The 26,208-nt window shown below is 38.7% G+C and overlaps 1 protein-coding gene across 5 annotated transcripts in view; it reads left to right on the top strand.

Moving 5' to 3' along the window:
• The first annotated feature begins 749 nt into the window (after positions 1-749).
• The window catches only part of RFC1 (replication factor C subunit 1), an 84,871-nt gene continuing 59,412 nt past the window's right edge, over positions 750-26,208 (top strand). Inside the window, exons 1-4 of one of the 5 annotated variants that reach the window (XM_036254459.1) lie at positions 750-859; positions 16,278-16,406; positions 19,485-19,560; positions 21,379-21,498. In XM_036254459.1, coding sequence (XP_036110352.1) covers positions 857-859; positions 16,278-16,406; positions 19,485-19,560; positions 21,379-21,498 — 328 coding nt within the window. In that variant the 5' untranslated portion in view covers positions 750-856. Of the gene's footprint in view, positions 860-2,742; positions 2,802-11,928; positions 11,956-16,115; positions 16,181-16,277; positions 16,407-19,484; positions 19,561-21,378; positions 21,499-24,817; positions 24,865-26,208 lie in introns of those variants that run through there. The other 4 variants (XM_036254440.1, XM_036254448.1, XM_036254431.1 and 1 more) reach the window with 4 other exon arrangements.

Below are 26,208 nucleotides of genomic sequence, written 5' to 3'. Positions count from 1 at the left end.
CCCCGTTGCTTATCTATTAATATAAAACTTGTTTATTCCGTAAGCTTTTGGGATCATTGTGCCTCTATGAAGATGCACCTTGTTTATGACTGGGCTTCACACACATCACTGGTCTTTGGGGGACTCGGCAGCGCAGGTTTGGAAGCGTGGAGGCCTAGATTCCTAGTCTGGCTTAGTTTTGGAATAAAGCTGGGCTTCTTAGCTTGTTTAGGCCTCATATTTTTCATTCATAAAATGGAGTGGGTGGTGATGGCTAGGTGAATTTTACAGTCTTTCATTCCTCTGGAACTATACAACCTAAAGATGATCCTTTAGCCTGGTGGTTTTCAAACTACAGATCTCCACTTAATAGGTGAAAAAAAAAATCGGCGGGTCAAACATTAAAAAAAATTAACATCCGAGTCCACAGTGGTGAAACTCTTGTTTCAGGATAGATATCTAAGTGTCCTATGTGAAACGCCCTCTAACACGTACTTCTTGTTGGAAGCTACCGTGGGGCAGCGCACCCCTCAGGCGTGAAACCCGAGGAAACCCCTCTCGGAAAGTCCTCTCGGAAACTCGGCCGGAGCGCCCCCGCCAGAGCCCAGGCGCGCAGCCCCGAGCGCGGCCGCGGTCCCGTCGCTCCTCGCGATGGCTGCGGCCCCGGCGTTCGGCGCGGCCCCGGCGTCCACGTCGCACTTCCCGCCTCGGCCCACCGCAGGGCAGCTGCGCGTCTCCTGACGTCATCACTCGCCGCCGCCGCCTCACCTCCTTCCACTCCGAGGGAGAAGTTGTTGGCGCGAATGGGTCCCGAGCCCCGCTAACGGATCCCCCAGCCCGCCGGCCTGCCCGCCCGCGCTTTAATCCTTGGGCTGCGATGGTGAGCCCCGGGGGGAGGCCGCGCGGCTCCGGGGCGTGGGAGAGTCTGCGGGCTGGGTGTGGACGGGGCACTCGTGGTGTGCAGGGGTGGGGGGGACGGGTGCGTGGCTCCGGAGGGGAGCGTGCACGGACGGGACCACAGCCTGGGCACTGGTCGCTCAGCTCTCCTGGGCGGCCAGCGCGATGGGTGTTTGGCGCTGCGCGGAGTTTTCCCTCTTTTCCACTCTTGGGGGAAGGGAGGACGGAAGAGAGCCTTGAGGGGAGTTGGGGGCGCCGCGGTCAAGTTGTCCAGCTCCGCCTTGCCCCGGACCTCGGTTTGGGTCCTACCGAAAGCGTCCGAGCCCTGTTCGAGTTTTAGGTCATGAGGGAAAAGACTGTAACAAACTTAATCTTTCTTATGAATAAGTTATCCCAGGCCTTCAACTTTCGTCATTAACAGCTTCACGAGCTCCTCACGCAGGCGTTTTGAGACCTAGGGCACGGGGAGGATGTTTTGTTTAGTTTGGATGCATTCAGAGAAGTCAAAGGGTTAACACGGTGTACCCGGATGGCGAAGACACAGCCAGTAAAACACATGCAATACACTTGACAGCTGTCATCGCTTATCATCTGATGGTAACGTCTTAAAAATCACCACTCAGATATCTCAGTGCAGAATTGTGCATGTTGCATTTAAATTATGAGTGAAACAATTATGCAGCTGTCAAAACACATTCACAGTAGTAGGGCAATAGATACAGGTGTGTGTTTGAAATATTTTAATTTAAGGACAATTTATGATGTTTCATTAAGCCAGAATCTACTTAATAATTAGAAATAACTTTTCCAGTCATTCTTCAGTTTGTCACAATGCCAGCATTCTGGGGGTAGAGTGGGGGGAACAGACTTTTATGCCAAGTTGGGGAACCTTGCAGGTCTTTGTGTTTCTTCTCAAAGAAGGATAAAATAATGACTATAGCTACCTTCTAAGTATCTTCTGAAAGTCAGTATGTGAGCTGTTTGTTTTACTGTCTTTTCTCATTTAAACCTCACAGCAATCTAGTTTTACAGATGGTAAGGGAAGCTTTCAGAGTTTCAACCATTTGTCATACAACTAGTAAATTATTTAATTAGAATTAGAATCTAGGGTTTTCTGACCACTAGTTTATATCTCTTCCCTAAAATGATTATAATTACATTTTGAACTTCAGGCACTGTGGTGTTGTGGAAAGTTGATGAGATTTGGAGTCTTGAAGGTGAGAGTGAGATTTTAGTCTGGCTCTGCCATTTAATAATTTTGTGCTTTGGGGCTTAACTTCACACTCTTTTGTCCTCCTCGAGGACATTTTTGCATTTATCTTCAGATAGAGTGGGAGAGAGGGAGAGGGAGAGAGAGAAACATCAATGTGAGAGAGACACATGGACTGGCTGCTACTTCCACGACCCTGTTTGGGGGCAGGGACAAACTGCAACTGAGGTATGTGCTTGTGGTGGGAACAGAATCTGGGTCTCTCTGGTCCGTGGGCCAATGCTCTAACTGCTGAGCCAAACAGGCCGGGGCTTAACTTCACACTCTTTAAGCCTCCATTTTCTTATCTGTAAAAGTGGAGGGGACATACAGCTGCCTTAAATAATTGTCCTGAAGATTAGACAAGATAATATATGTAAAGCTTCCATTTTGGTGTGTAGCATTTGTTAGACCTAATACCACTACATGCTACTAATGATCTAATTTTCTCAGGAAGGACTCTTTATGGAACATTACATAGAGTTTAAGGGGGCATCAGAGATGCCTCTGCTGTTGTTGGTTACTGTTAACAACAGCTTGTATAGTCAACTTTCATTTGATTATTTTCACCTGTTCGAGGTACTTTACATTGTGGTTATTTTTTTTTTTTTCTTTAGGATTCTTTTTCACCATGCAGATGGAAAATAAAGCTCTTCTGAGAAAAGGAGTCAAATTGGTCGGTCTTACTCTTTGTTAATGGAAAACAGCAGTTTATGTTCAATAAAGTAGATAAGAACTTTGGATTATATCGGTATTAAATTTAGTGTTTCTGGTTGCTGGTTCTTTTCCTGGTCAGGGCACATGCCTGGATGTAGGCTTAATCTGGGGTAGGGAGCATGTAGGAGGCAGCAGATTGATGTCTCCCTTTCTCTAAAAATCAATTAAAAATTAATTTAGTCTTTCTGTCTCCAGTACAAAAAGTAGCAAAATCTTTTTCAAATATTCTGTTCAACAAATGTTTATTGAACATTTGTATATAAGTTCTGGAATAGTTGTCCTCCTGTTTGGATTATATGTCCCTTTGATAATGTGAATGGTATGCAAATTTTCTCCCACAGAAATGCATATGGGCACATATATTCCATTTTAGGGGATTTACATATTTTCTGAAGCCTTTCCATATACACAAAGTTAACACCTCTTGCCCTGGGAACTGCATTTTTTTTCTCAAATATTTTTCAATTAGAAGCTATCAATAACAATAAAATACTATATCCACAAAACAGAATACTGTGCAGTTATAAAAATGGAAAAACTTGGGCACACTCCCTGCTGTGGAGTATGCCTATTTTTTTTATTTTTTTTTTTTATTTTTTTTTTTTATTTTTATTTTTTTTTATCCTCACCCGAGGATATTTTTCCATTTTTTGTACAGATAGAGTGGAAGGGAGAGAGAGAGAGAAACATCGACGTGAAGGGACACATCGAGTGGCTGCCACCCGCACGACCAACCAGGGCCGGGGACAAGCTGCAACCGAAGTACGTGCCCTTAGCGGGAACCGAACCCGGGTCTCTCCGGACCGCAGGCCGACGCTCTAACCGCTGAGCCAAACTGGCCAGGGCCCTATTTTTTAAATAAAACTTTCTTTTCCCTGAAAAAAAAAAGGAAGCACTTTAAGTCCTGATATGAAACAATTGCCAACCTAGTTAATTCAGTGAAAAAAGTAAGGTTCACTTTATACAGTAAACGAGAGAAAAGAATATATATACATATTTGCTTGAAGATAAATAAAATCTCCCAGGAATAATACACAACTAATAACATTTGTTGCCTGCAAAGATGGGAAGTATGTCTGAGAGGCAGGGTGGTAGGGAGACTTACCCTTTGAATTTCAAACCATGTGATGAAAATAAAAAGAATACAGGCATAACTCAATTTTTTGTGCTTTGCTTTATTGCACTTCACAGATGTGTTTTTTACAAATCGAAGGCAACATCCTTCACTGTCAAAAGGATCACAACTTGTTTTATTGTGATAATTTATTGTGATCTGGAACTGAACCCTGAATATTTCTGAAATATACCTGTAATATAAGAAGCCATGTTGCCTTGGCTGCTTTGGCTCAGCGGTAGAGCATCGGCCAGAGAGGCCCTGCTTCGGTTCCCGCTAAGGGCACGTACCTCGGTTGCAGTTTGTCCCCGGCCCTGGTTGGGTCATGGGGGAGGCAGCCACTCGATGTGTCCCTTACACGTTGATGTTTCTCTCTTCCTCTCTCTCCCTCCCACTCTGAACAAAAAAAATGTCCTCGAGTGAGGATAAAAAAAAAAAGCCATGTTAACAATTTGGATTGCTATGAGGATTTAATAAATTGGTCAAAAGGCAAATAAAACCTGAGAGATGCCAATTTTTTTTTTTAATCCTCACCCGAGGAAGAGGAAGAGAAAGAAACATCGATGTGAGAGAGACTCATCAACCGACTGCCACTTGTATGACCTCAACAGGCTGGGGACAAACTGCAACTGAGGTACATGCCCTTGGCCGGCATCAAACCCGGGACTCTGGTCTGCGGGCTAATGCTCTAACCGCTGAGCCAAACCAGCCAGGGCAAGAGAGATGTAATTTTTAAGAAGTCAGTATATATAATTCATTGACTGGTATAAGTATTTCTTGAAAATATAAAAATAAGGTTTAATTAAACATGAAGGAGACTTATGGGATAGCCTTTTTGAAGAGCTGTCAGGTAAGTCAGAATACATCATAATTTGAGCTGTGTCTTTGCCTCACTCTAGGGGACACCTTTCACATTGTAGTTTACTGTGGAATGTCCCCTCCCCCCCCAGAAGTGCTGTGACCCTGTTGTAATGTAGCTTTTGTCATATATACTGGCCTATAAGGTCCCTTTCTACCTCTCCGATCTCATCTCTCTGTCTTTTGAGTGTATTAAGCTGGTTCTGTCTTAGTTTTGTTCTTACTATTTTCTTTTTTTATTAATTTTGTTCTTGCTATTTTCTCTCCTTGAAATACTCTTCCCCCAGATACTTGCATGTCTCTACCTTTTTCATTCAAGTCTCCGTCATCACTTCTCAGAGCTTTTGGTGCTATAACTAAGAAACCTTTGCCTAATCCAAGGTGATGAATATTTATGTCTATATTTTCTTGTAAGAATTTTATAGTTTTAGCTCTTACATTTAGGATTTTAATTAATTGTGAGTTCATTTTTGTATATAGTAAGTAGCAGTCCAGATTTATTCATTTGCATATCCACTTGCCACAGTACCATTTGCAGACTTCTTTTCTCATTGAATTATCTTGGCATCCTTGTCAAAAATCAGTTGACCATTAAGTGTGAGGGTTTTTTGTTTTTTTTTCCCCTGGATTCTCAATTCTATACCATTGATCTATATGTCGATCCTAATGTTCATAACACTGTCTTTGCTACTGTAGCTTTATGGTAAGTTTTGAAATTGGGAAATATGAGTCTTCCAACTTTATTCCTTTTTTTCAAGATTGTTTTGCCTATTCTGGGTCCCTTGAATTTCAATATTAATTTTAGAATCAGCAAAGAATCCAGCTGGTATTTTGATAGTAATTGTTTTGAATTTTGGGAGTATTGCCATTTTAACAATATTAAGTCTTCTGATCCATGAACATAAAATATCTTTCCATTTATTTAGATCTTCTTTAATTTCTTTAAACAATGCTTTATAGTTTTTAGAGTATGTGTTTTACACTTCTTTTGTTAAGTTTGTTCCTATGTATTTTGTTCTTTTTGATGATACTCTATGGAATTGTTTTCATAATTTCACTTTTGAATTGTTCACCACAAGATTTTAGAAATAGTTAACTTTTTTTTTTTTTAATCCTCAAGATATTTTTCTGTTTATCTTCAGACAGAGTGGGAAGGGAGAGAAAGGGAGAGAGAGAGAAACATCGACTGGTTGCCTCCCGCAAGACCCCGACCAGGGCGGGGGAAGAACTGCAACCGAGATACATGCCCTTGGCTGGAATCGAACATGTCTGCAGGCCAATGCTCTACTGCTGAGCCAAACTGGCCAGGGCAATACAATTGACTTGTATATTGGTCTCGTATCCTGCAACCTTGTTGAACTCATTTAGTAATTCTAATAGTTTTTTTAAGTGGATTTTTAAAATATATAATATAATTTCATCTGCAAACAGAGATAATTTTACTTCTTGTCTAATTTAAGTACAATTTATTTATTTATTTATTTACCTAATTGCTTTTGCTAGAGTGTCTACAATGTTGGATAGAAGTGGCAAAAGGCTAGAGCAGGTCTGATCTTATTCCTGATGTGGGGAAAGCATTTCAACAGCTTTCTTTTTGCTTTCAAAGTATAAGGCTTTAATATAACTTTAAATACTTTAATAATATTTCATAGTTTGCCTCTGCTTTGTTGCTATCAGTTATATCATTGTATATTTTAGTCAGATATATAATTTGCATTTTGGTGGTTTTCAAGATAAAAAATTTTTACATTTGGATAGTCTTTATGATATGTGTTGTTGATAATCAGCTTCTGCTTGTGGATTTGTACTGTGTGTAAATAATCAAATATTTATAATTCTTTATTATTTTCAAATAGAGAAGTAAAGCTGAAATATAATATTTTGGCAACTAATCTGCAGAACACTGCATTACTTATTTTGCATAAAGTCCTGTATTCTTCAAAGGTGAATGAAAACAGTGGCTCAATTTGCTTTTTGCATTTTGATAGGCAAGTATAACTTATTTATTGAGGACATCAGCAGTGAAAAAAGTAATTAGAGCTGTTTGGTTATATGTCAAAGTAAACATATATCAGTGTTTGTACTTTGGCTTTCTAAAGCTAAAGATATTATAGTTTACCTCTATGTGGGTTTAGGAGTACTTACTGCAAAAGTTTTTTGTTTTTTTTTTTGTACATGCCCCTTGCAGGTACCGAACCGGGCACTGTCTGGTCCACAGGCCTATTGATGCTCCAACTGCTGAGCCAAACCAGCCAGGGCACAAAAGTTTTTATCTCCTACTGAAAGATTTATAACCAGTCAAGTTGGAAACATTTTGGTACAGACAGTAGACTTTTGAAAATTTGTTTTTTTGAGTACTTGGTGAAGTCTGGTACTTTTTTTGGCATATGTATATTAAAATCACATTTGGGCCCGGCCAGTGTGGTTCAGTGGTTGAACATCAACCCATGCACCAGGAGGTCGCCGGTTTGATTCCCCGTCAGGGCACATGCCCATGTAGTGGGCCAGATCCCCAGTGGGGACATGCAGGAGGCTGCTAGTCAATGTTCTCTCTCATCGATGCTTCTTTCTCTCCCTCTCCCTTCCTCTCTCTCTACAAATCAATAAAGAAAAAAAATTTTTTTTAAATCACATTTGGGCCAACTGATGGGCATTGCTTCTCTCTGGCAGTGTTGTAACATTGTTAGTTACATCTTAGGGTAGGAAAATGCAAGACATCTTTTTGCTTACATTTAGGAGCATCTTAAATTTCAAAGCTTTTACTAGAGAATGTCTTGTTGGCATTCTTAATGTTTTTCTCTGTGAATTGAGGTTAAAAAACTTCATAGGGTTATGAATTAAACAAGTTAATATTTTAAAGTGCTTAAATCATTGTCTGACTAAGATAAGTCTTATGTATAGGTTTGCTAAAGGAGTAAATAATGAAGCCCTGAATCAGAGCAATGGCAATGGAAATAGAGGGAAGAGGTCAGCAGTGTTTGGGAGATAGGTTAGGTGGGATGATTAGGTGGAGGGTCAGAGTGAGTAGGAAAAACTGCCCATTTATATGTTTTGGGTGAATGGTTGTGCTATGCGTTGAGGTTGGAAATAAAGGGAGAGAAGCATGTCTTAGAGAAATATGAACTTAATTTTGGATGTTATGAGTTGGAGGGAACTTCGGGGCATTTGGACAGAGATGTATCTAGTAGATGCTACATGGATATGGAGCTCAGAGGAGGTCTGGAGTGCAGACCAGTGTAAAAATGGCTGGTATGGTTAGTGAAAAGACCACCTTTGGTATGGTTAGTGAAAAGACCACCTTTGTTTCCTTGGCACGCATTTTAGCATATTTTAATACATAGACAATCTGCTATTGACAGCTTCCTATGCTAACATATAAGCCCTGCAAATACAGGGGCCACAAGGATAGGGAACTGCTGTATAGTGCCTGGCACATGGCACATTTTCAAAAGTATTTCATGAATGAATAAATACAAATAAACTTTGTAATTCCAAAAATAGAGAAATCGACTAGAATGTAAAATTTACTGGCATGAAAACACTTTCTCTAGCCCTTTATGCATGACTTTATGTCTGAGCTATTGAACATTTAATGACAATAATGTAGCCTAGAGAAATACAGTATTTACTCTATTAGCTTGTAGGTCTGTTTTTGTTATTTATTTATTTAATCCTTACCCGAGGACATTTTTTGATATTTTGTTCAGATAGAGTGGGGTGGGGGGGGGAGAGAGAGAAACATCGACGTGAAAGGGACACATCGAGTGGTCGCCACCTGCATGACCCAACCAGGGTTGGGGACAAACCACAATCGAGGTACGCGCCCTTAGCGGGAACTGAACCCGGGTCTCTCTGAACCGTGGGCCAATGCTCTAACCGCTGAGCCAAACCGGCCAGGGTGATGTGAGCTTAATTTCAATGTCCATTAAAGTAGTTTATTATTATTATTATTATTTTTTAGATCAGAAGTCAGTTGTAAAATTTGATTTCTTAATGAATAAAAAGCATAATCAGAGTACACTAGCCCTGGGGAAAATGTCAAAATGTTGAAATAAACCATTAGATAAGGCATAAATAGTTTCAAATGCCTCAGTTATCCCAAGTAGGTATGAAGAACTTACTTATTTTAAACCTAAATTAGATAAGCATTTTCTGTTTAATTTTACCAGTGTTTTATATTTTTGGATCAGGTACCTGAAAACTTTCTGTGATACAGTATTTCATTGAGAGAGTAATTTAGGGCTCATGATATAAATATAACTTCAGAATCTTATACATCTATCTTGATGCAACTAAGAATGAAAATGGGTCTTTCAGTATCTTGGGAGCAGCCTCTGAGGTATACTGAATAGATGACAGAGTGAGTAGGAGAAGCAGTTTCTATTCACTGTATTTCCCATAATCATCCAGCCCCCATTCCTGTTCCCCTGCTGTGATTTATTTTGTCTTTTTATTTCCTATGTTCTGCTTTATTTTCCAAAGGCAGAAAGTAGAACGAAAGCTCCATGAAAACAGAGATTTTTGCCTGTTTCATTTGTCCCAAACATGAAGAATGGTTCTTGGCCCATAGAAGGTTCTCACTAAATATTTGTTGAATGAGTAAATAAATGATTGAATGAAGGAAGTTGATGCAGGCCCTTAAAATTATTTCTAGCTAGAAACTGTTATTGTTCAAAGATTTTTCAGACCACACTTCTTTTTTCACTCACCAGTATCTTCCTTAGAGAAGCTCTTGAGGCCTGTGTTAGACTTTGCTGTATCATTAATATTGATTACATAGAGAAATATTTCTGATTTCTAAAAAAAGTGACTTCTGCCTTAGCTGGTTTGGCTCAGCGGTTAGAGCGTCTGCCTACAGACCAGAGAGTCCCAGGTTGAGTTCCCACTAAGGCAGCGGTTCTCAACCTGTGGGTTGTGACCCCTTTGGGGGTTGAACGACCCTTTCACAGGGGTTGCCTAAGACCTTTGGAAAACACATATTTCCGATGGTCTTAGGAACTGAGACACCGCTCTTCTGTCTGTCTCCAGGCGGGTCCGCCCACTTGCAGATACACCCACATACAACATCAGGAACTGTATTAAAGGGTCATGGCATTAGGAAGGTTGAGAACCACTGCTAAGGGCATGTACCTTGGTTGCAGTTTGTCCCTGTCCTGGTTGGGGTCGTGTGGGTGGCAACCACTCAGTGTGTCTCTCTGACATCGATGTTTCTCTCTCTCTGTTCACCCCTCTCTCCCTTCTGCTCTATCTGAAGATAAATGCAAAAATGTGAGGATAAAAAAGGTGAGGATAAAAAAATAAAAGTTAAAATAACTTTTTTGGCTAAAAACAAATTTGAAGAAGAGGAAGTATCCTACTAAAAGTGAAAGTATTTTGGTTTTCATAGCCACAATATGGTAATATGATAAGAGTTCATATTATAAGGATCAGTTATAGAATGTCAACTTTAATAATTTACCTCAGAAATAATACACAGTATTAGTTTAATACTTAAAATTTCTTAAAACAAAAAGGCAGTTGGTAAAGTCATAGCAAAAAATTAACCCCAATGAAAGATTCTTTTAATATACAATCTTTAAAAACAAACCTACCATGAATTTTATTTTACATAATTAAGAATCTCTCTGAGCCAGGTGTGAAGGTCAGTGACCTTAGGAATAACTGCTCATGTGTTGAGTGAATGTTAATTATAAGCGTTTATGTCTCTGAGTTGCTGACCCGTACTTGAGATACAGTGGTAAGATAGAAAAACCTGCTTTATGGAACTTACAGCAGTGTATTTAAATTTAGATTTCTATGACTATCAAAAGGATTTTCTAGCCCTGGCTGGTATGGCTAAGTGGTTAGAGTGTCAGCCCCAAGCACTGAAGGGTGGCAGGTTTGATTCCCTGTCAAGGGCATGTACCTGGGTTGCAGGTTCCATCCCAGCCCTGGTCAGGAAGCAACTAATCAATGTGTCTCTCTCAAATGGATGCTTCTCTCTTTCTCCCTCCATAATCCCACCCCCTTTCACTTTCTCTCAAACAACAAAAAACCTGGAAAAAAAATCCTTGGGTGAGGGTTAATAAACAAAAAAAAAGTATCTTCTAATCATTTTAGGACCCAATGAAGGTTCCTTGGTTCCTATTTATTTATTTATAATATTTTTCTCTTTATTGATTTTAGAGAGGAAGGGAGAAGGAGAGAGAGAAACATTGATGAGCGAGAACATTGATTGGCCACCTCCTGCATGCCCCTCATTGGGGATCAGGTCCACAACCCGAATGTGTGCCTTGACCGGGAATCAAACTGGTGACCTCTTGGTGTATGGGTCGATGCTCAGCCAGTGAGACTGGTTGGGCATGTTGCTTTTTTCTAATTAAAATTTTTTTCAATTACAGTTATATTAGTTTTAGGTGTACAGCACAGTGGTTAAATATTTATAAAATTATGAAGTGATTCACCCAATAAGTCTAGTACCCACCTGAAACCATACATAGTTATTACAATATTATTGACTGTATTTCCTAGTCCCTATGCTGTACATCCCTGTGACTATTTTGTAACTGCCAATTTGTGCTCTTTTTTTTTTTTTTGTTAATCCTCTCGAGAATTTTTTTTTTAAGAGGGTGGAAGGGATTGGGGGAGAGAGAGAGAGAAACATCAATATGAGAGAGACACATTGATTGGTTGCCTCCCGCGTGTACCCTGACCAGAATTGAACCCTCAACCCTTTGGTACTCAGGCCGATGCTCTAAACACTGTGCAACACCAACAAGGGCCCAATTTGTACTTCTTAATTCCCTCATCTTTTTCACTCAGCACCCCCCCAACTCCCCAGCACCCCCTTCTACTTGGTAAGCATCAGTTTGTTCTCTGTATCTATGAGTTTGTTTCTGTTTTGCTTGTTCATTTTAGTTTTTTTAGATTCTGCATATAAGTGAAATTATATGGTATTTGTCTTTCTCTGATTTATTTAATTTCACATAAATCCTCTGGGTCCATCCATGTTGTTGCAATGGTAAACTTTTACTCTTTTTTATGACAGTAATATTTCATGTTATATATGTACCACATATTCTTTATCCAGTTATCTATCTATGGACACTTTCGTGGCTTCCCTGTCTTGGCTATTGTAAACACAGCTGCAATGAACATAGAGGTGCATATACTTTTTGAATTAGTGTTTTGGGTTTCTTTGCATATATATCCAGAAGTGGGATTGCTGGGTCATATGGTAGTTCTATTTTTTATTTTTAAAGAAACCTCCATACTGTTTCCCAGGTGTTGGTGTTTTTGAGAAGCTGTCCCTGAGGGGCTTTGTGTCAGGTGTTCCTGGTGCTCTCATAGTCTTGTGATTAGCTCTTAGAACTGTTTTATATTTAATTCTTTGTATACTAATTTGTCTCCTAGGTAGCTTCATGAGGGTTATTTCCTGTTTCTGTTTTAAGTTCCTGGCATAGTGCCTGTGTGTAAGCATACGGGCTCAAATGTATCCAGAAGGGAAAGGCAGTATTCCTAATTGTGGGGGAATGGCTACTTATAGATCCTTAATGTTGCAGGAAAACTGTGAAGGAGCAGTCATGGTCAAGTGGAAAATTATGAAAAAGATTTGGACTAGGAGGATCAGGTTTCATTCTGGAGATATTTGGTGTACCACCTCTAATCCCCTTAGGGATCCTATGAGGCAAGTGGCAACACAGGGAAACAAAGGGGCAGAGAAGTCAAGTAATGCATCAGTAGTAAGTGGCAAAATACAAAATGCCTGTATGTGTTTGACTTACAATTCCACTTACCTATAAAATGGAGAAGTATCATTATGTTTGCCCTGTTTACTTTATATGATCATCAAAAGAGAGAAATCTATGTCTAATAGCTGTAAGTAAAATCATGAAAAACTTAGTATTGGCTATCTCTGTTAAAATTTGTTTTCACTTTTATGTGATCTTTGCCTACATGTTTTGCATTCTTTGAACTGACCTGTTTGTTTAGTTAATAAGAAGTCAGAAGAAAGAAGAAGAGTTAATTATTACTCTCTTTTGGTTTCACCAAATAAAAGTATCTTTATTTTTTTTAGAAATGGCATATTGAGACAAAGGGTATGCACATTTAAAATTTTGATAATATTGCTGGATTGTCCTCTGGAAAAGCTGTAGCGATTTTTACTTTTTTCAGCATTGTAGTGTGTGAGCATCTGTTTTCTCACATCTTGACAAGTCTGGGCATTCTCAGTCTTTTAAAACTTAGAGAAAAATAATCAAGTTTTAATTTATCTTTATTATTTGTGAAGTTGAACATCCTTTTTGTTGGATATTTTTGTTTCTTCTATAATTTGCTTATTAGTAGCTTTTATTGATTGGGTTATCTTTTATTGATTTTTTTTTTTAATCCTCACCCGAGGACATTTTTTGATATTTTATTCAGATAGAGTGGGAGGGAGAGAGAGAGAAACATCGACGTGTAAGGGACACATCGAGTGGTTGCCACCCACACGGCCCAACCAGGGCCGGGGACAAACTGCAACAGAGGTACATGCCTTCAGTGGGAACCAAACCCAGGTCTCTCTAGACATCAGGCTGACGCTCTAACCGCTGAGCCAAACCATCCAGGGCTCTTTTATTGATTTGTAGGAACCCTTTTATATATAACATATTTTCAAATTAGTTGCTTAGATTTTAACTTTGTTTATGGCATCTTTTGTTTTATTTTTATATAGTCAAATCTGTCTTTATGGATGATTTGTAGCTTTGATGTTTTGCTTAAGAGGACTTCCCTTTGCCAACACTACAAAAGTACATTAAAAAATATATTCCTTTTTCTGCTCATATACTCAGCATGTATATTATTCTGTGAAGGTAAGGCTGGTGTTTAGATCCATTATTTGGGAATATGATCAGCCACTGAACTTGTTCTTCAACAGTGTTTTAAATCTTTGAAGACCTGGAATCCTAGACAGACAATGTTAATGGAAGTCTAAGGTGAAGTTACATTCTATTAAAGTAAGGCCAAATTGGTGACCATTGCCTTTTTTATGTTTATACACAAGATGGTGCTCACATTAGAGATAATACTAAAAAGGTATGAGTAAAATGGCTTTCATTCTGATGAAAATTCTTTTCTAAAAGCTTAGATTTTTAGTGTATATTGTGTTAGGTCAGGATGCTGTGATTTTTTTAACTCTGCTGCTGCCGTCGGGTATGAGACATGGGGAGTGTGGGACAGTAGGGTAGACTAAAGGGAAAGAAAAAGAAGGGGTGTGCGAATAGAATGACTTAGGCAGGAAAAGGTAACAATGTGGTGGAGTAGCAGGGTGGTACAGACAAAAATCAGAGAGCTTAACAGTTTATTCAACCTTATCAACAATTTCATTGCCTGAATTATATTTTTTCTCTGTGGTTTTAAGCATTAGTGGTTCTAAACATTGCAAAACACCACTGTCTTTAACCTGATTATTAATCTTCAGTTTTGGTATTTCCATGGTGCATGTGCACTCTGTGTGTCTGGTGCATGTGTTTTAAACGATTACCACTGTTTGAAATGAAGACTCACTTGGTAATTTCAAAAGTGAAATAATAAAGTATTTGTCAGACTCAAGCTCAGTTCTTTGCATGTTATACGGAAGACTGTCTTTCTTTCTTTCTTTTTTTTTAGGGACCATGCTAATCTCTGTATTGTTCCAATTTTAGTACATTTGCTGCTGAAGCGAGCATGACTGTGTCTTTCTTTATCATCTGTCTCTTTAGCACCTGGCACAAATGTCCCAGTTTCATAGTTGAGGTATCCATTCCATAAACAGTATTTTTTAGACTTAGATTTTATTAGGATGGATTTGTGACTTTTTTATATTGGAAAATTTACATAAGAGAATTTAAAACCAGGGAAGCCTTCAGTTTTTTTTTGGCAGAATTTAACATGTCTGTGTACCTTGATTATCTGCTTTGTTGGCTTAGCCACAAACCTCTGTGTGTGTGTGTGTGTGTGTGTGTGTACATATGTAAAACACTTGTTTGGGGTGTTTTGACATTTTAAGATTATGACAATTATCGCCACATTTAGGAAATAATTGTTAATTTTCATATACTTTATAAAATACTTTACAGGCATTTTTCTCACTACAATAAAAAGAGATAGGTTGGAACAGATAAAAAGTATTTGAAAACTCAGAATGATAATCATCAAGGATAAGAGAGGGAAAAGGTACAACTGGTTCTTAAACCCAGTTCTTTGGAATTCAGATCCTAAGTTCTCATTATTTTGTGTTCCCTATACCCTTGTCTGTGAGCAGAGATCATTGTAAATGGAGATGTTTCAGTGATAAGGGATAATAGTTCATAAAGGGAAGGGAAGCTTTTTACAGAGCCAAAATTGTGATAGATGCATAATTAATTCTCATAATTAATAATTAGTTCTTTATTGCTGATGAGAAAACAGACTCATAAATTAAAGTAACTTGCCCAGAGTCACACAGCTAGAAGGCAGTAAAGCAGAGATTTGAACCAAGGCTTTCTGATGCAACGGTTCTGTTACCTTTTCTCTACAGCCCAGTTTCTTCAAAGCTAAAATCTAAAAGGGTAGGGAAGAGTATGTATGGAAAAGATGAGAAAAGTAAGAGATTTTAATTGTAAGTTACATTGTAAATGTTTCAGTATGATTAAATTCTACAGTTTAACATTGTGGGGGTTAGAGTAATTAAAGAGGTAATAAGCGTGAACATTTTTTGTTCAGAATTTGGAAAATTCATATAAAGGAGAATAATGTCATGGTTCTTAGTTGTTAAAGTCTTTTTTTTTTTTATCCTCACCCGAGGATATTTTTCCATTTTTTGTACAGATAGAGTGGAGGGAGAGAGAGGAAGGGAGAGAGAAAGAGAAACATCGACGTGAAGGGACACATCGAGTGGCTGCCCACCCGCACGACCAACCAGGGCCGGGGACAAACTGCAACCGAAGTACGTGCCCTTAGCGGAAACCGAACCCGGGTCTCTCCGGACCGCAGGTCGACGCTCTAACCGCTGAGCCAAACTGGCCAGGGCTTAGTTGTTAAAGTCTTAAATGATCAGGGTTGTGTAATAGTTATTCTTTCAAACTGGATTATAACTCCCATGGGCAAGGATTATATTTTTCAACTCTTTGTCTTCTCTGCTGCTGTGCTTGGGATGGTGGGCTGCGTATGTGCATGCATGACCAATAAATACCTATTACTTGCTACTTTAGTAATTGTGCTGTTAACAAAAATTTCACTTATTTTTGGCCAGGTTCTTAGAATTAATGTTGCTTTTCATTAGGCAAATCATTCTTGACTCAGGTAATTTTATCAGTTTATTTTTGCATATAGAAAGAATGCTGCTGTACACGTGGAACTATGTCACCATGATGAAATTACTCAGGGTAAACCAGTGTGTGTATAGAGCTGTCCCTTTTTACAATTGAAATTAGAATTTTGTGCAGTTAATATTTATTTATGGATTTCCTTTTTGGCTTTTAGGATATTCGGAAATTCTTTGGGGTTATACCAAGTGGAAAGAAATCTGCAAGTGAAACAGTAAAGAAGAATGAGAAAACAAAATCTGCTGAAGAAACTTTAAAAGCAAAGAAAGGAATAAAAGAAATCAAGGTCAGTTTTCCAAATACAATTTAGAATTGTGTGAAAGGTTAAATCAACTCAGTTCTTAGACTTGATAGGACTTGAGGGAACCTTGAGCAAATACAGATTTTTAACTCATTTAGCAGAGGAAGAAGAAAAGTAATAAGCTATTACTTATTTCTAATTAATATGGCTTACTGAATTTGTAGTTTGGTGCTTTCCTGAAATAGAGATGGAACACTTTCGGTTGTTAAAACTGTTTTGAGACCAAAGTTTGCTTATAGAGACATGAATCCCTATACTCAGGTAAATGGTGTTGGACTTCTGGTGAGGGAAGGCCTTGGAATGAAAGCATTATTTTTTTGCCTGTCCTCCTTGGGCAAGAGTTTTATCATTTAATAACAAAGATCGCCTTTCTTATAGTTTCCAAAAACCTCATTTTCGTCTTATTCAGTGGTTCTCAACCTGTGGGTTGCGACCCCTTTGGGGGTCGAGTGACCCTTTCACAGGGTCACCTAAGACATAACAGTAGCAAAATTACAGTTATGAAGTAGCAGTGAAAATAATTTTATGGTTGGGGGTCACCATATGAGGAACTGTATTAAAGAGTTGCGGCATTAGGAGGGTTGAGAACCACTGGCTAAGACCTTACCAGAATTACCTTTAATGTTTATATTTCTAGCAACATTATGTTTATGATGATACATATATTCTCTAAGACAACAGAAGCTTGCTCTATAGCTCTCATCTTTTATCCCTGAGACCTTGTGAGAAACACTTTTAACATCCATATTTGTACCAGCAGTCCTTTTCCAGCAGTCTAGGTTTTTTTCTAGCATGTACCTCCAAATTTTTCCGGCCTCTACTGAGTTCCAGAGTTACTTCTATATTTTAGGTATTTGTTGCAGCAGTACTCTACTTATCAGTAACAAAATCTTTATTAGGGTTCTTCAGAGAAACAGAACTGGTAATGGGGCTGTGTGTGTGTATGTGTATAAAGAGAGTTATTATAAAGAATTGACTCATGTGATTATGCAGGCTGACAGGTCCCAAGACCTGCAGTTGACAAGTGGAGACTCAGAATAGCTGATGATGGAGTTCAAGTCTGAGTTCAGAGGCCTGTAAACCAGGATTGCCAGTTGTATTATTCCAATCTTTTTTTTTTTTATCTCCACTCAAGGACATTTTTCGATATTTTGTTCAGATAGAGTGGGAGGGAGAGAGAGAGAGAAACATCGATGTGAAAGGGACACATCGAGTGGTTGCCACTCACACGACCCAACCAGGTCCGGGGACAAACTGCAACCGAGATACGTGCCCTTAGCGGGAACCGAACCTGGGTCTCTCTGGACCTCAGGCCGATGCTCTAACCGCTGAGCCAAACCGGCCAGGGCTATTATTCCAATCTTAAGGCTGGCAGGCTTGAGACCTAGGACGAGCTTATGTTTCAGTTTGGGTCTGAAGGCAGTAAAAACTGATATTTCAGCTTGAAGACAGTCAAGAAAGAAAAATTCTTTTATATTTGGGAGACGGTCAGTCCTTTGTTGTCTTCAGGCCTTCAGCTGATTGTGTGATACCCACCCACATTAGGGAGAGCAATCTGCCTTACTCATTCTATCAAATTAAATGTTAAACTTATCCCAATACACCATGATAAAAACACAGAATATCTGGGCATCTTGTGGCCCAGTCAGGTTGATATATAAAATTAACCATCATAGGTTATATTTCCTATTTCTTTGTGTGTGAGTTTTTACCTTGGACCGTGTGAATGATACAGTATAGGTACTTCGGATTCTGTTATATTCTTCTAAAGAGTATTAATTCTTTTGATTTAGCAGACAGTTAGCTTTGCTGAACTCAAACTCCAAACTCGTATTCCCTTGTGATGCAGCAGCTGAAATCTGTTCAATTCTTTTAATGTTACCTGGGTACTTGGAGTTGTTCCATGCATACATATTTCTGGAGATAGGCCCAGACTTGAGCTAATTTTATTGATAGGATTTGGGACTTCCCTTCTGTGGCTCTCTCCATTCTAGGATACCCTTTTCTCTTACTGTTGGTTTATAGTACAGCCCGTTCCTTGCCACTTTGCGCTTAGACTTTTGCGGCTTCACTCTATTGAGGTTTTTTCAAATATATTCATTAAAAAGTTGGTCGAGACAGTGAAAATGATACAGCGTGTGCTCGGTTGTCTGAGTCAATTTTACACCCCTGTATTACAATTAAAATTAAAATTACTGTACGTATGGACTGTAGGCCTATGTATTCGAGCACCCCAGGAATCCTTCAATGCCAGGTGCAACCACTAGAGTCTGAAACAGATTAACCGTGATAAATGAGGGACGACTGTAATTGCTTCTGATTCTGTCTTCTAGTCCAGTAGTGTATTTGAATTATAATGGTTCATTTATCTCATTTCCTTCTAAGTTAGTTGATTACTTTTGTATTTTTAATGTTTTATTATAAGGGCTAGAAACACAATCCTACCTTATAATTGATTACAGTCAGTTTTTTCCTGTCTTCTTTCTTGATGCTTTTTGGGAAAATCTGACTATGTTAGAAATGTGATGTATAAGTAAAAAACATGCCATTTGCCCTGGTTTTATTTAATCTTCCACCAGGCACTGGGTTGTGGTAGGCTTATAACTCCTTAGCTTTTATTTCTGTTTCTAGCTGTCATTTTTCTGGAAGTACTTACCTTATAATATCTGACATCCTTTTACTCCTTGTTACACACAAGCTAGTGTTGGAAGTGGAGCTGAATAATAATAGAGCTTTTTCTAGAATTCTTTCTTTCCCATCTGATGCAACTATTGTCTGACCTATTCTTTAGCTTAATCAGGGCATTAACATTTTGGGCTGGATCATTTTTTGGGGGATGACTGTCCTGTGCATTATAGGATGTTTAGTAGCATCCCTAGTCTACCCATTAAATGCCACTAAACCTAGCCCCCCTCCCCTGCTGCTCCACTTACAACAAGCCAAAAATGTCTCCTGGGGACAAAATTTCCTCTAGTTGATAATCACTGAACCTAAGTCTAATGAGGAAAAAAAACTAAGTTATATAGGCTTTTTTGTGTTCTAATTGTACTGTGATGTTTATAGGTAAATAGTTCTTGTAAAGATGATGACTCTAAACAGAAGCAACCAAACAGGAAAAAGAGGATCATCTATGATTCAGGTAATATATCTTCTGAGGAGCTTTAAAGTTTTAAAATTATTTTCTATCCTTTAGAACAGAGTTTTTCAAACTGATGTTCTGAGACACAGCTATCTATGATGGTAATAGGGGCTGTGAGAAGGCTCTTTGCTCAAATACAGTAAACAACAATTTTATTATACTGCAGAATTTATCAGAGCCTATATATATTAATCTATTAAAGATTTTTCTCAGAGAGGGATATAGTATATATGGCATGTCTCAAACTTACTTTGACTATATTATTTAAAAAAATAGTACCTTGTCTCATCCAACTAAGGTTCTTTGAAACTGAAGTTGAAAAATAGTGCCTTAGAATATTGCTTTAGAAACAGAGATCTAAAATTTAATTTTTTGTTTTGTTTTTGAGCTTGTTTTTTTTTTGTTTAAAATTTAAAATAGGACAAACACAATTGGAAAGCTATTCTTTGAATATAATTTAAAGGTAGGGAACATGAATTTTTATGTATGTCTTTTATATCTTTAAATAATGGTAGAATTCAGAAAGTTGTAGGTTTTGCTTTTGTGGAGATGATCCACTTGGTGTGAAGTCTTAAAATTAAAAATGTAACCAAATTAATGATTTATAGAGTTTTAGGATTTTGACAGTGATAATAAAGAATTCTGACTCAATTTTAAAAGTACTGAGTACTTATGAGTCTTACTGCTGTATATTGTAAGACATTTAAAAAAAAAAATCCTCCCCTGAGGATATTTTTTAGTGATTTTAGAGAGAGAGAGAGAGGAACAAAGAGAGAAACATTGATTAGTTGCTTCCCATGCACACCCTGACTGGGGATCAAACCTGCAACTTAGGTATATGCCCTGACCGGGAATCGAATCCACAACCTTTTTGGTGTATGGGGATGACACTCCCACCAACTGAGCCACAGAGCCAGGGTGTAAGAAATTCAAAGAAGTACATATCCCCCTTTCCCATGAGTTTCCATCTTTTTGGAAACTTTAAGTTTAATTGTTTGATACAATTTAGAGTAGTATGAGACAGGATTTCTAAGTGCATGGTGAAGAGGAAGGACACTAAAGTTTATGAAACACCTATTTTGTGCCAGGTACTATGCTGGGTACTTACACTTTGTCCTGATTTATATTTAAGTGCCCTGAGCAATTGAGTGGTGGTATACAGAATAATGGCCCCCAAAGATGTCTGCTTAATTCTTGGAACCTGTGAATATGTTAGTTTATCTGGCAAAAGGCTGTAGGTGGCATTAAAATTACTAATCAGATGCCCTTAAAATTGAGAGATTGTCTTGGATTATCTGGTTGGGCCCAATGTAGTCACAGGGAAGAGGGAAGCAGGAGAAGAGAGTTAAAGAGAGATTGACTGTGGAAGGTCAGAGAACCAGAGAGATGGTAGCATGAGAAGCACTTTGCCTGATGTTGTTTGCTTTGAAGATGGAGTAGGGGGGCCATGAGCCAAGGGATGCTGGTAGTCACTGGAAACTGGAAAAGGCAAGGAAGTAGATTCTTCCCTAGAGTATTTAAAAGGAACTCAGTCCTGTTGACACCTTGATTTTAGCCCAGTGAGACAGATTTCTAAACTACAGGACGGTAAGATAAAAAATTTGTGTTGCTTCAAGCCACTAAGTTTGGGATGATTTGTTACAGCAGCAACAGGAAATTAGTAAAAGACAACACTGGGTGGAAGAAACCTGTGAGAATTATAGAAGAGATGTGCTTTGAAAGGGAGGGCCTTGAGGAATTGATTAACAGTGTTCACTTTAAAAACACACTGTATTACATTTCTCTCAAAGTTTTGTTTTATTTTCCTCTCATGTACAGATTCAGAATCAGAGGAGACAGTGCAGGTGAAAAATGCCAAAAAGCAAGCAGAAAAATTGCCACTGTCTAAGCCTGGTAAAATTCTACGGCAAGATCCTGTTACATACATTTCAGAAACAGGTAAGGACTATGTTTAATGTTTTAGAAAGAAGCTGTGTGTGTTATGTTCTTGTGCTTCTCATTGGTGTCTAAATGTACCTCCTTCACTTTAGTTGAATTTCCATTTCTCTTTTCACTTTGTTGAATTATATTTTTCAGGGGAAGGCTGTAATTATCTCTGGCATTTTCTGTGGGAAATGGATTTTTTTTTTAATCTTCACCTGAGGACATGCTTCCATTGATTTTAGAGAAGAGGAAGGGAGAGGGAGAGAAACATCAACATGAGACTGAAACATTGATTGGTTGCCTCTTGCACATGCTCCAACTGGGGATAAACCAGAAACCCAGGTATATGCTCTGACTGGGAATTGAACTCGTGACCTTTTGGTGAATGGGAGGATGCCTCAACCAACTGAACTGCACTGGCCAGGACTTTTTAAAAAAATCTTCAGCTGAGAATATGCTTATTGATTTTAGAGAGAGGGGAAGGGAGGGAGGGAGAAAGAAGGAAAGAGAGAGAAAGAAACATCTATGTGAGAGAGAAACAGATTGGTTGCCTTCTGCAGGCACCCTGACCAGGGATGGAACCCACAATCTAGGTATGTACCCTGACTGGGAATCGAACCCACAACCTTTTGGTGTACTGGACAGTGCTCCAGCCAACTGAGCCACAATGGCCAGAGTGGAAATGGAATTTTTTAAGTACTCTATATTGAATCATATATTAAAATATTATTGGATTGTTTTAGAACTTTTTTATGTAAGTTTTTATCTAGCATGCTAAAGTCATAATAATCAACGTATATAATGATTTTCATATTTGTGGTTTATAACCTAGAACAGATGTGGCCTGGATTTTTGGTATTCTCTGATGACACTTTAGGTTTTAGCATTGGCTTAAAAAAAAAAATTGTTGCCCTGGCTGGTTTGGCCCAGCTGTTAGAGTGTTTGCCTGCGGTCCAGAGAGACCCAGGTTCGGTTTCCGCTATGGGCACGTACCTTGGTTACAGTTTGTCCCTGGCCCTGGTTGGGTCGTGCGGGAGGCAGCCACTCGATGTGTCCCTTTCACATCGTTGTTTCTCTCTCTCTCTTCCTCTCTCTTCCTCCCACTCTATCTGAACAAAAAATGGAAAAATGTCGTCGGGTGAGGATAAAAAAAAAGTTTTTCTCATAGACACAGACAACAGTATGGTGGTTACCAGAGGGAAAGGAGGGTAGAGGGGAAGTAGAAAAGGGTAAAGGGGGTCAAATAATAGTGTGACAGAAGGAGATTTAACTTTTGGTGGTGAAACATACAATGCAATATACAGAAAGTGTATTATAGAAGTGTACACTTGATGTCTCTCTCAGATCTATGTTTTACTCTCCCTCCTACTTTATCTGAAAATCAATGGAAAAATACCCTTGGGTGAGGGTTAAAAAAAAAAGGCCCTGGCCAGTTTGGCTCAGTGGTAAGAGTGTCAGCCCATAGACCAATGAGTTGTGGGTTCGATTCTGGTCAAGGGCATGTACCTCGGTTGCAGTTTGTCCCCGGCCCTGGTCTGGGTCGTGCAGGAGGCAGCCAGTCAATGTTTTCCTCTCATGTAGATGTTTCTCTCTCTCCCTTACTCTCCCTCCCACTCTATCAGAAGATAAATGGAAAATTATCCTAGGGCGAGGATTAAGACACACACACACACACACACACACACACACATATACACACACACATATATATATGTAAAAGAATTATACACTTGAAACCGATATAATTTTATCACTGTGTCATCCCAATAAATTTAATTAAAAAAACAGACAGAAAAAGATTGTTTTTGTGCTTAAATTTCTGTTTTATCTGTTTTAATCTTAACATTTCAAAGTATAAATAATTGTTTCATAGATAGTATTCTTTTATGGGGCAGAGCCCTGAATTATATTGTCATGTTAGGAAAAAACCTCAGATCTGTTTGTTGTAAAGTCGTTTTCATTCTAGCATTAACTCCCAGAGGAGATCACAATAGGAATAAAAGGTCAACTCTGTTCATTTTCAAACTCAACAAGAGCCTATTGAATTGGTTCCTATGTATAAATGCTTGAAGGAGCCAGGAGAGCATCTGCTACCTTACTGATTGTTCATATTGAGGACCTTTGAAATGATTAGTTTTGCACTCTGCTGCTTATATTACTAGTGAAGTGAATATACTTGATCTGAAGAGGGTAAAAGCCCTATTATTTTGGCACAGAATGTTATAATTTCCAATCAACAAACATTTATTGAATGTCTTTTATGTCTTAGGTCCTAGGTGCTAGGGATATAAAAGATGACTAAAGATTCCAAGTGCTGTAGGTGTTGCCTGGGGCTGCAATATCCAATAGTTAGGGAGAGGGCTGGGTGGAGAGGGTAAGATTTGATCTGGCCCTTAAAGGATGAACAGGTGATGGTGGGGAAGAACATGTCAGGTTAAGGGGATGGGATTATTTAAAGCACAGCATCCAGTTCAAGGCTCGATAAGCTCGTAGGACACTAAAGAGGTCGCTTGCCCATGTGATGAGAGTAGTGGGACATAGATGAAGCCGGTTTAGGGAAGGTCTTGAAAGCTTGAATGATAAATTTAGACTTAACGTAGTAGGGAAAAGGGAACTATTAAAGTTTTTGAACGGAGTTGTGGAATGATGAAAATAATATTTAAGGGTGATTGCTAGGAGATGGGTTGGGTGGCAGGTTTAATAGGTGAAGAGAATTAAGAGGTATAGACTTCCATTTATAAAATAAATAAGCCATAGAGGTTTAATGTATAGTATATGGAATATAGTCAGTAATATTATAACTGTATAGTGACAGATGATAACTAGACTTATTGTGGTGACTATTTTGTAATGTATACAAATAGATATATTTTTTCCTTTATTGATTTTAGAGAGAGGGGAAATGAGAGGGAGAGAGAGATACATCGATGAAAGAGGACATCGATTGGCCACCTCCTGCATGCCCCCCACTGGGGATCGGGCCCACACCTGGACATGTGTCCTAACTGGGATCAAACTGGCAACCTCTTGGTGCATGGGTCAATGCCCAACACTGAGCCACACTGGCCAAACTGTATACAAATATTAAATCATTGTGATGTATACCTGAAACTAATAGGATATAGTATCCCAATTATAAAGTATTTTTCTTAAAAGGATAATTGCTGAACTATTAGTATGTAGAGTGGGATGGAGAGTAGAGAAACCATAATTAAGGAGGTTGAGGCACTTATAGTACTCTAGAAATGAAGTATTGAGAGTGTTTTTATTTTTATTTTATTGATTTTACAGAGAGAAGAAGGAAGAGGGAGAGAGAGAGAGAGCGAAACATTGATGTTAGAGGGAAACACGCTCTGACCAGGGACTGAACCTGTAATCTGGGTATGTGCCCTGATGGGGAATTGAACAACGATCCTTGGGTGCATGGGAGGATGCTCCAGCCAACTAAGCCACACTGGCCAGGGTGAAATAATGAGTCTTAAAAAGTTAGCAATAGGCCCTGGCCGGTTTGGCTCAGTGGTTGGAGCGTTGGCCCTTGGAGCAAAGAGTCATGTGTTCAATTCCAGTCAAGGGTGCGTTCCTTGGTTTCGGTTTGATTCCCGGCCCTGGTTGGGGTCCTGCGGAGGGCAACCAATCATTTCTCTCATCGATTTCCCTCTCTCTCTCTCCTTCCATTCTTCCCTCCCTCTCTATGTATCTGAAAAGCAATGGAAAAATATCCTCGGGTGAGGATTAAAAAAAAAAAAGTTAAGCAACAGTGAAGGACTGTTCTATAAACATTTGAAAGGTGAGTTACAGATTAGGTTTTTGGATTACTATACCCATGTGCTTCATTCAGCCATGCTATCTGTGGTTTCTGTTATTTAGGACAATCGAAGAATTGATGTTATTAGCATGCTTAAGGTTCTTTTTTAAAATAACAGGTTTTTTGAGATAAAATTCACGTACCATACAATTCATGTAAAGTTTTAATGTTATTGGAATTTGTAAATAAAGTTCACGGTTTTCAGAGATATGAGTAACATTAAAATTGTTTACATGTATGGGCCATTATTTGAGAGTATGAAGGTATACATGGTAGATAAATTGGTCAGTAAGGAGGGAATGAAACAGGAAAGAAAACCCTTGTGTATTGTAGAAGGAACCTGAGACTGGAAGGTAAGAAGCCCTGCTTGGAGAGTATATCCTTGATTCTCTCTTAACAGCTGTGTGACTTTGAGCTAAAGCTCAGTGAGTCTAGTCTGTCTTCCTTTCTGAAAATCAGAAACACCGATTGCATAGACTTGTTGAGAAGACTCAGGTGATACATATGAAAAGACCAGACACAGTGCCTGACACGTATGATCATATTAGTAATGTAATAATAGTAATAATAATAACATGTATAATATTAAAGGAAAAAAGAAAAAACAAGTCCACAAATAAGCTTTGTAGGTTCTCTGAGACAGTTTATTTCATAAAGTTGTTCATGATCAAAGACAAAATGTGAGTGATAGGAATATATTACTTGTAAAATTCTTGGTAAGCTGAGTTATTTCTTCATTATGGCAGGTGACAGATTAACTCTTTAACTTTTTTGTTCTATTGCTAAATATCTGCTCAGGCACATTGTGCAAATAAACTCTTGCATTAAGAAGCCCACCCCCGCCCCAGCTACCTTGGTGAAGTTTTGAATATGTGGGAGGGATACTAAAAACAGTATGTGGATAGGTTTATTATGTAACT

Source organism: Molossus molossus, unplaced genomic scaffold (assembly GCF_014108415.1).
Source record: "Molossus molossus isolate mMolMol1 unplaced genomic scaffold, mMolMol1.p scaffold_m16_p_1, whole genome shotgun sequence".
Lineage (NCBI taxonomy): Eukaryota > Metazoa > Chordata > Mammalia > Chiroptera > Molossidae > Molossus > Molossus molossus.
The sequence above is the reverse complement of the archived record's forward strand: the minus strand, read 5'-3'. Positions and strand labels throughout refer to the sequence as shown.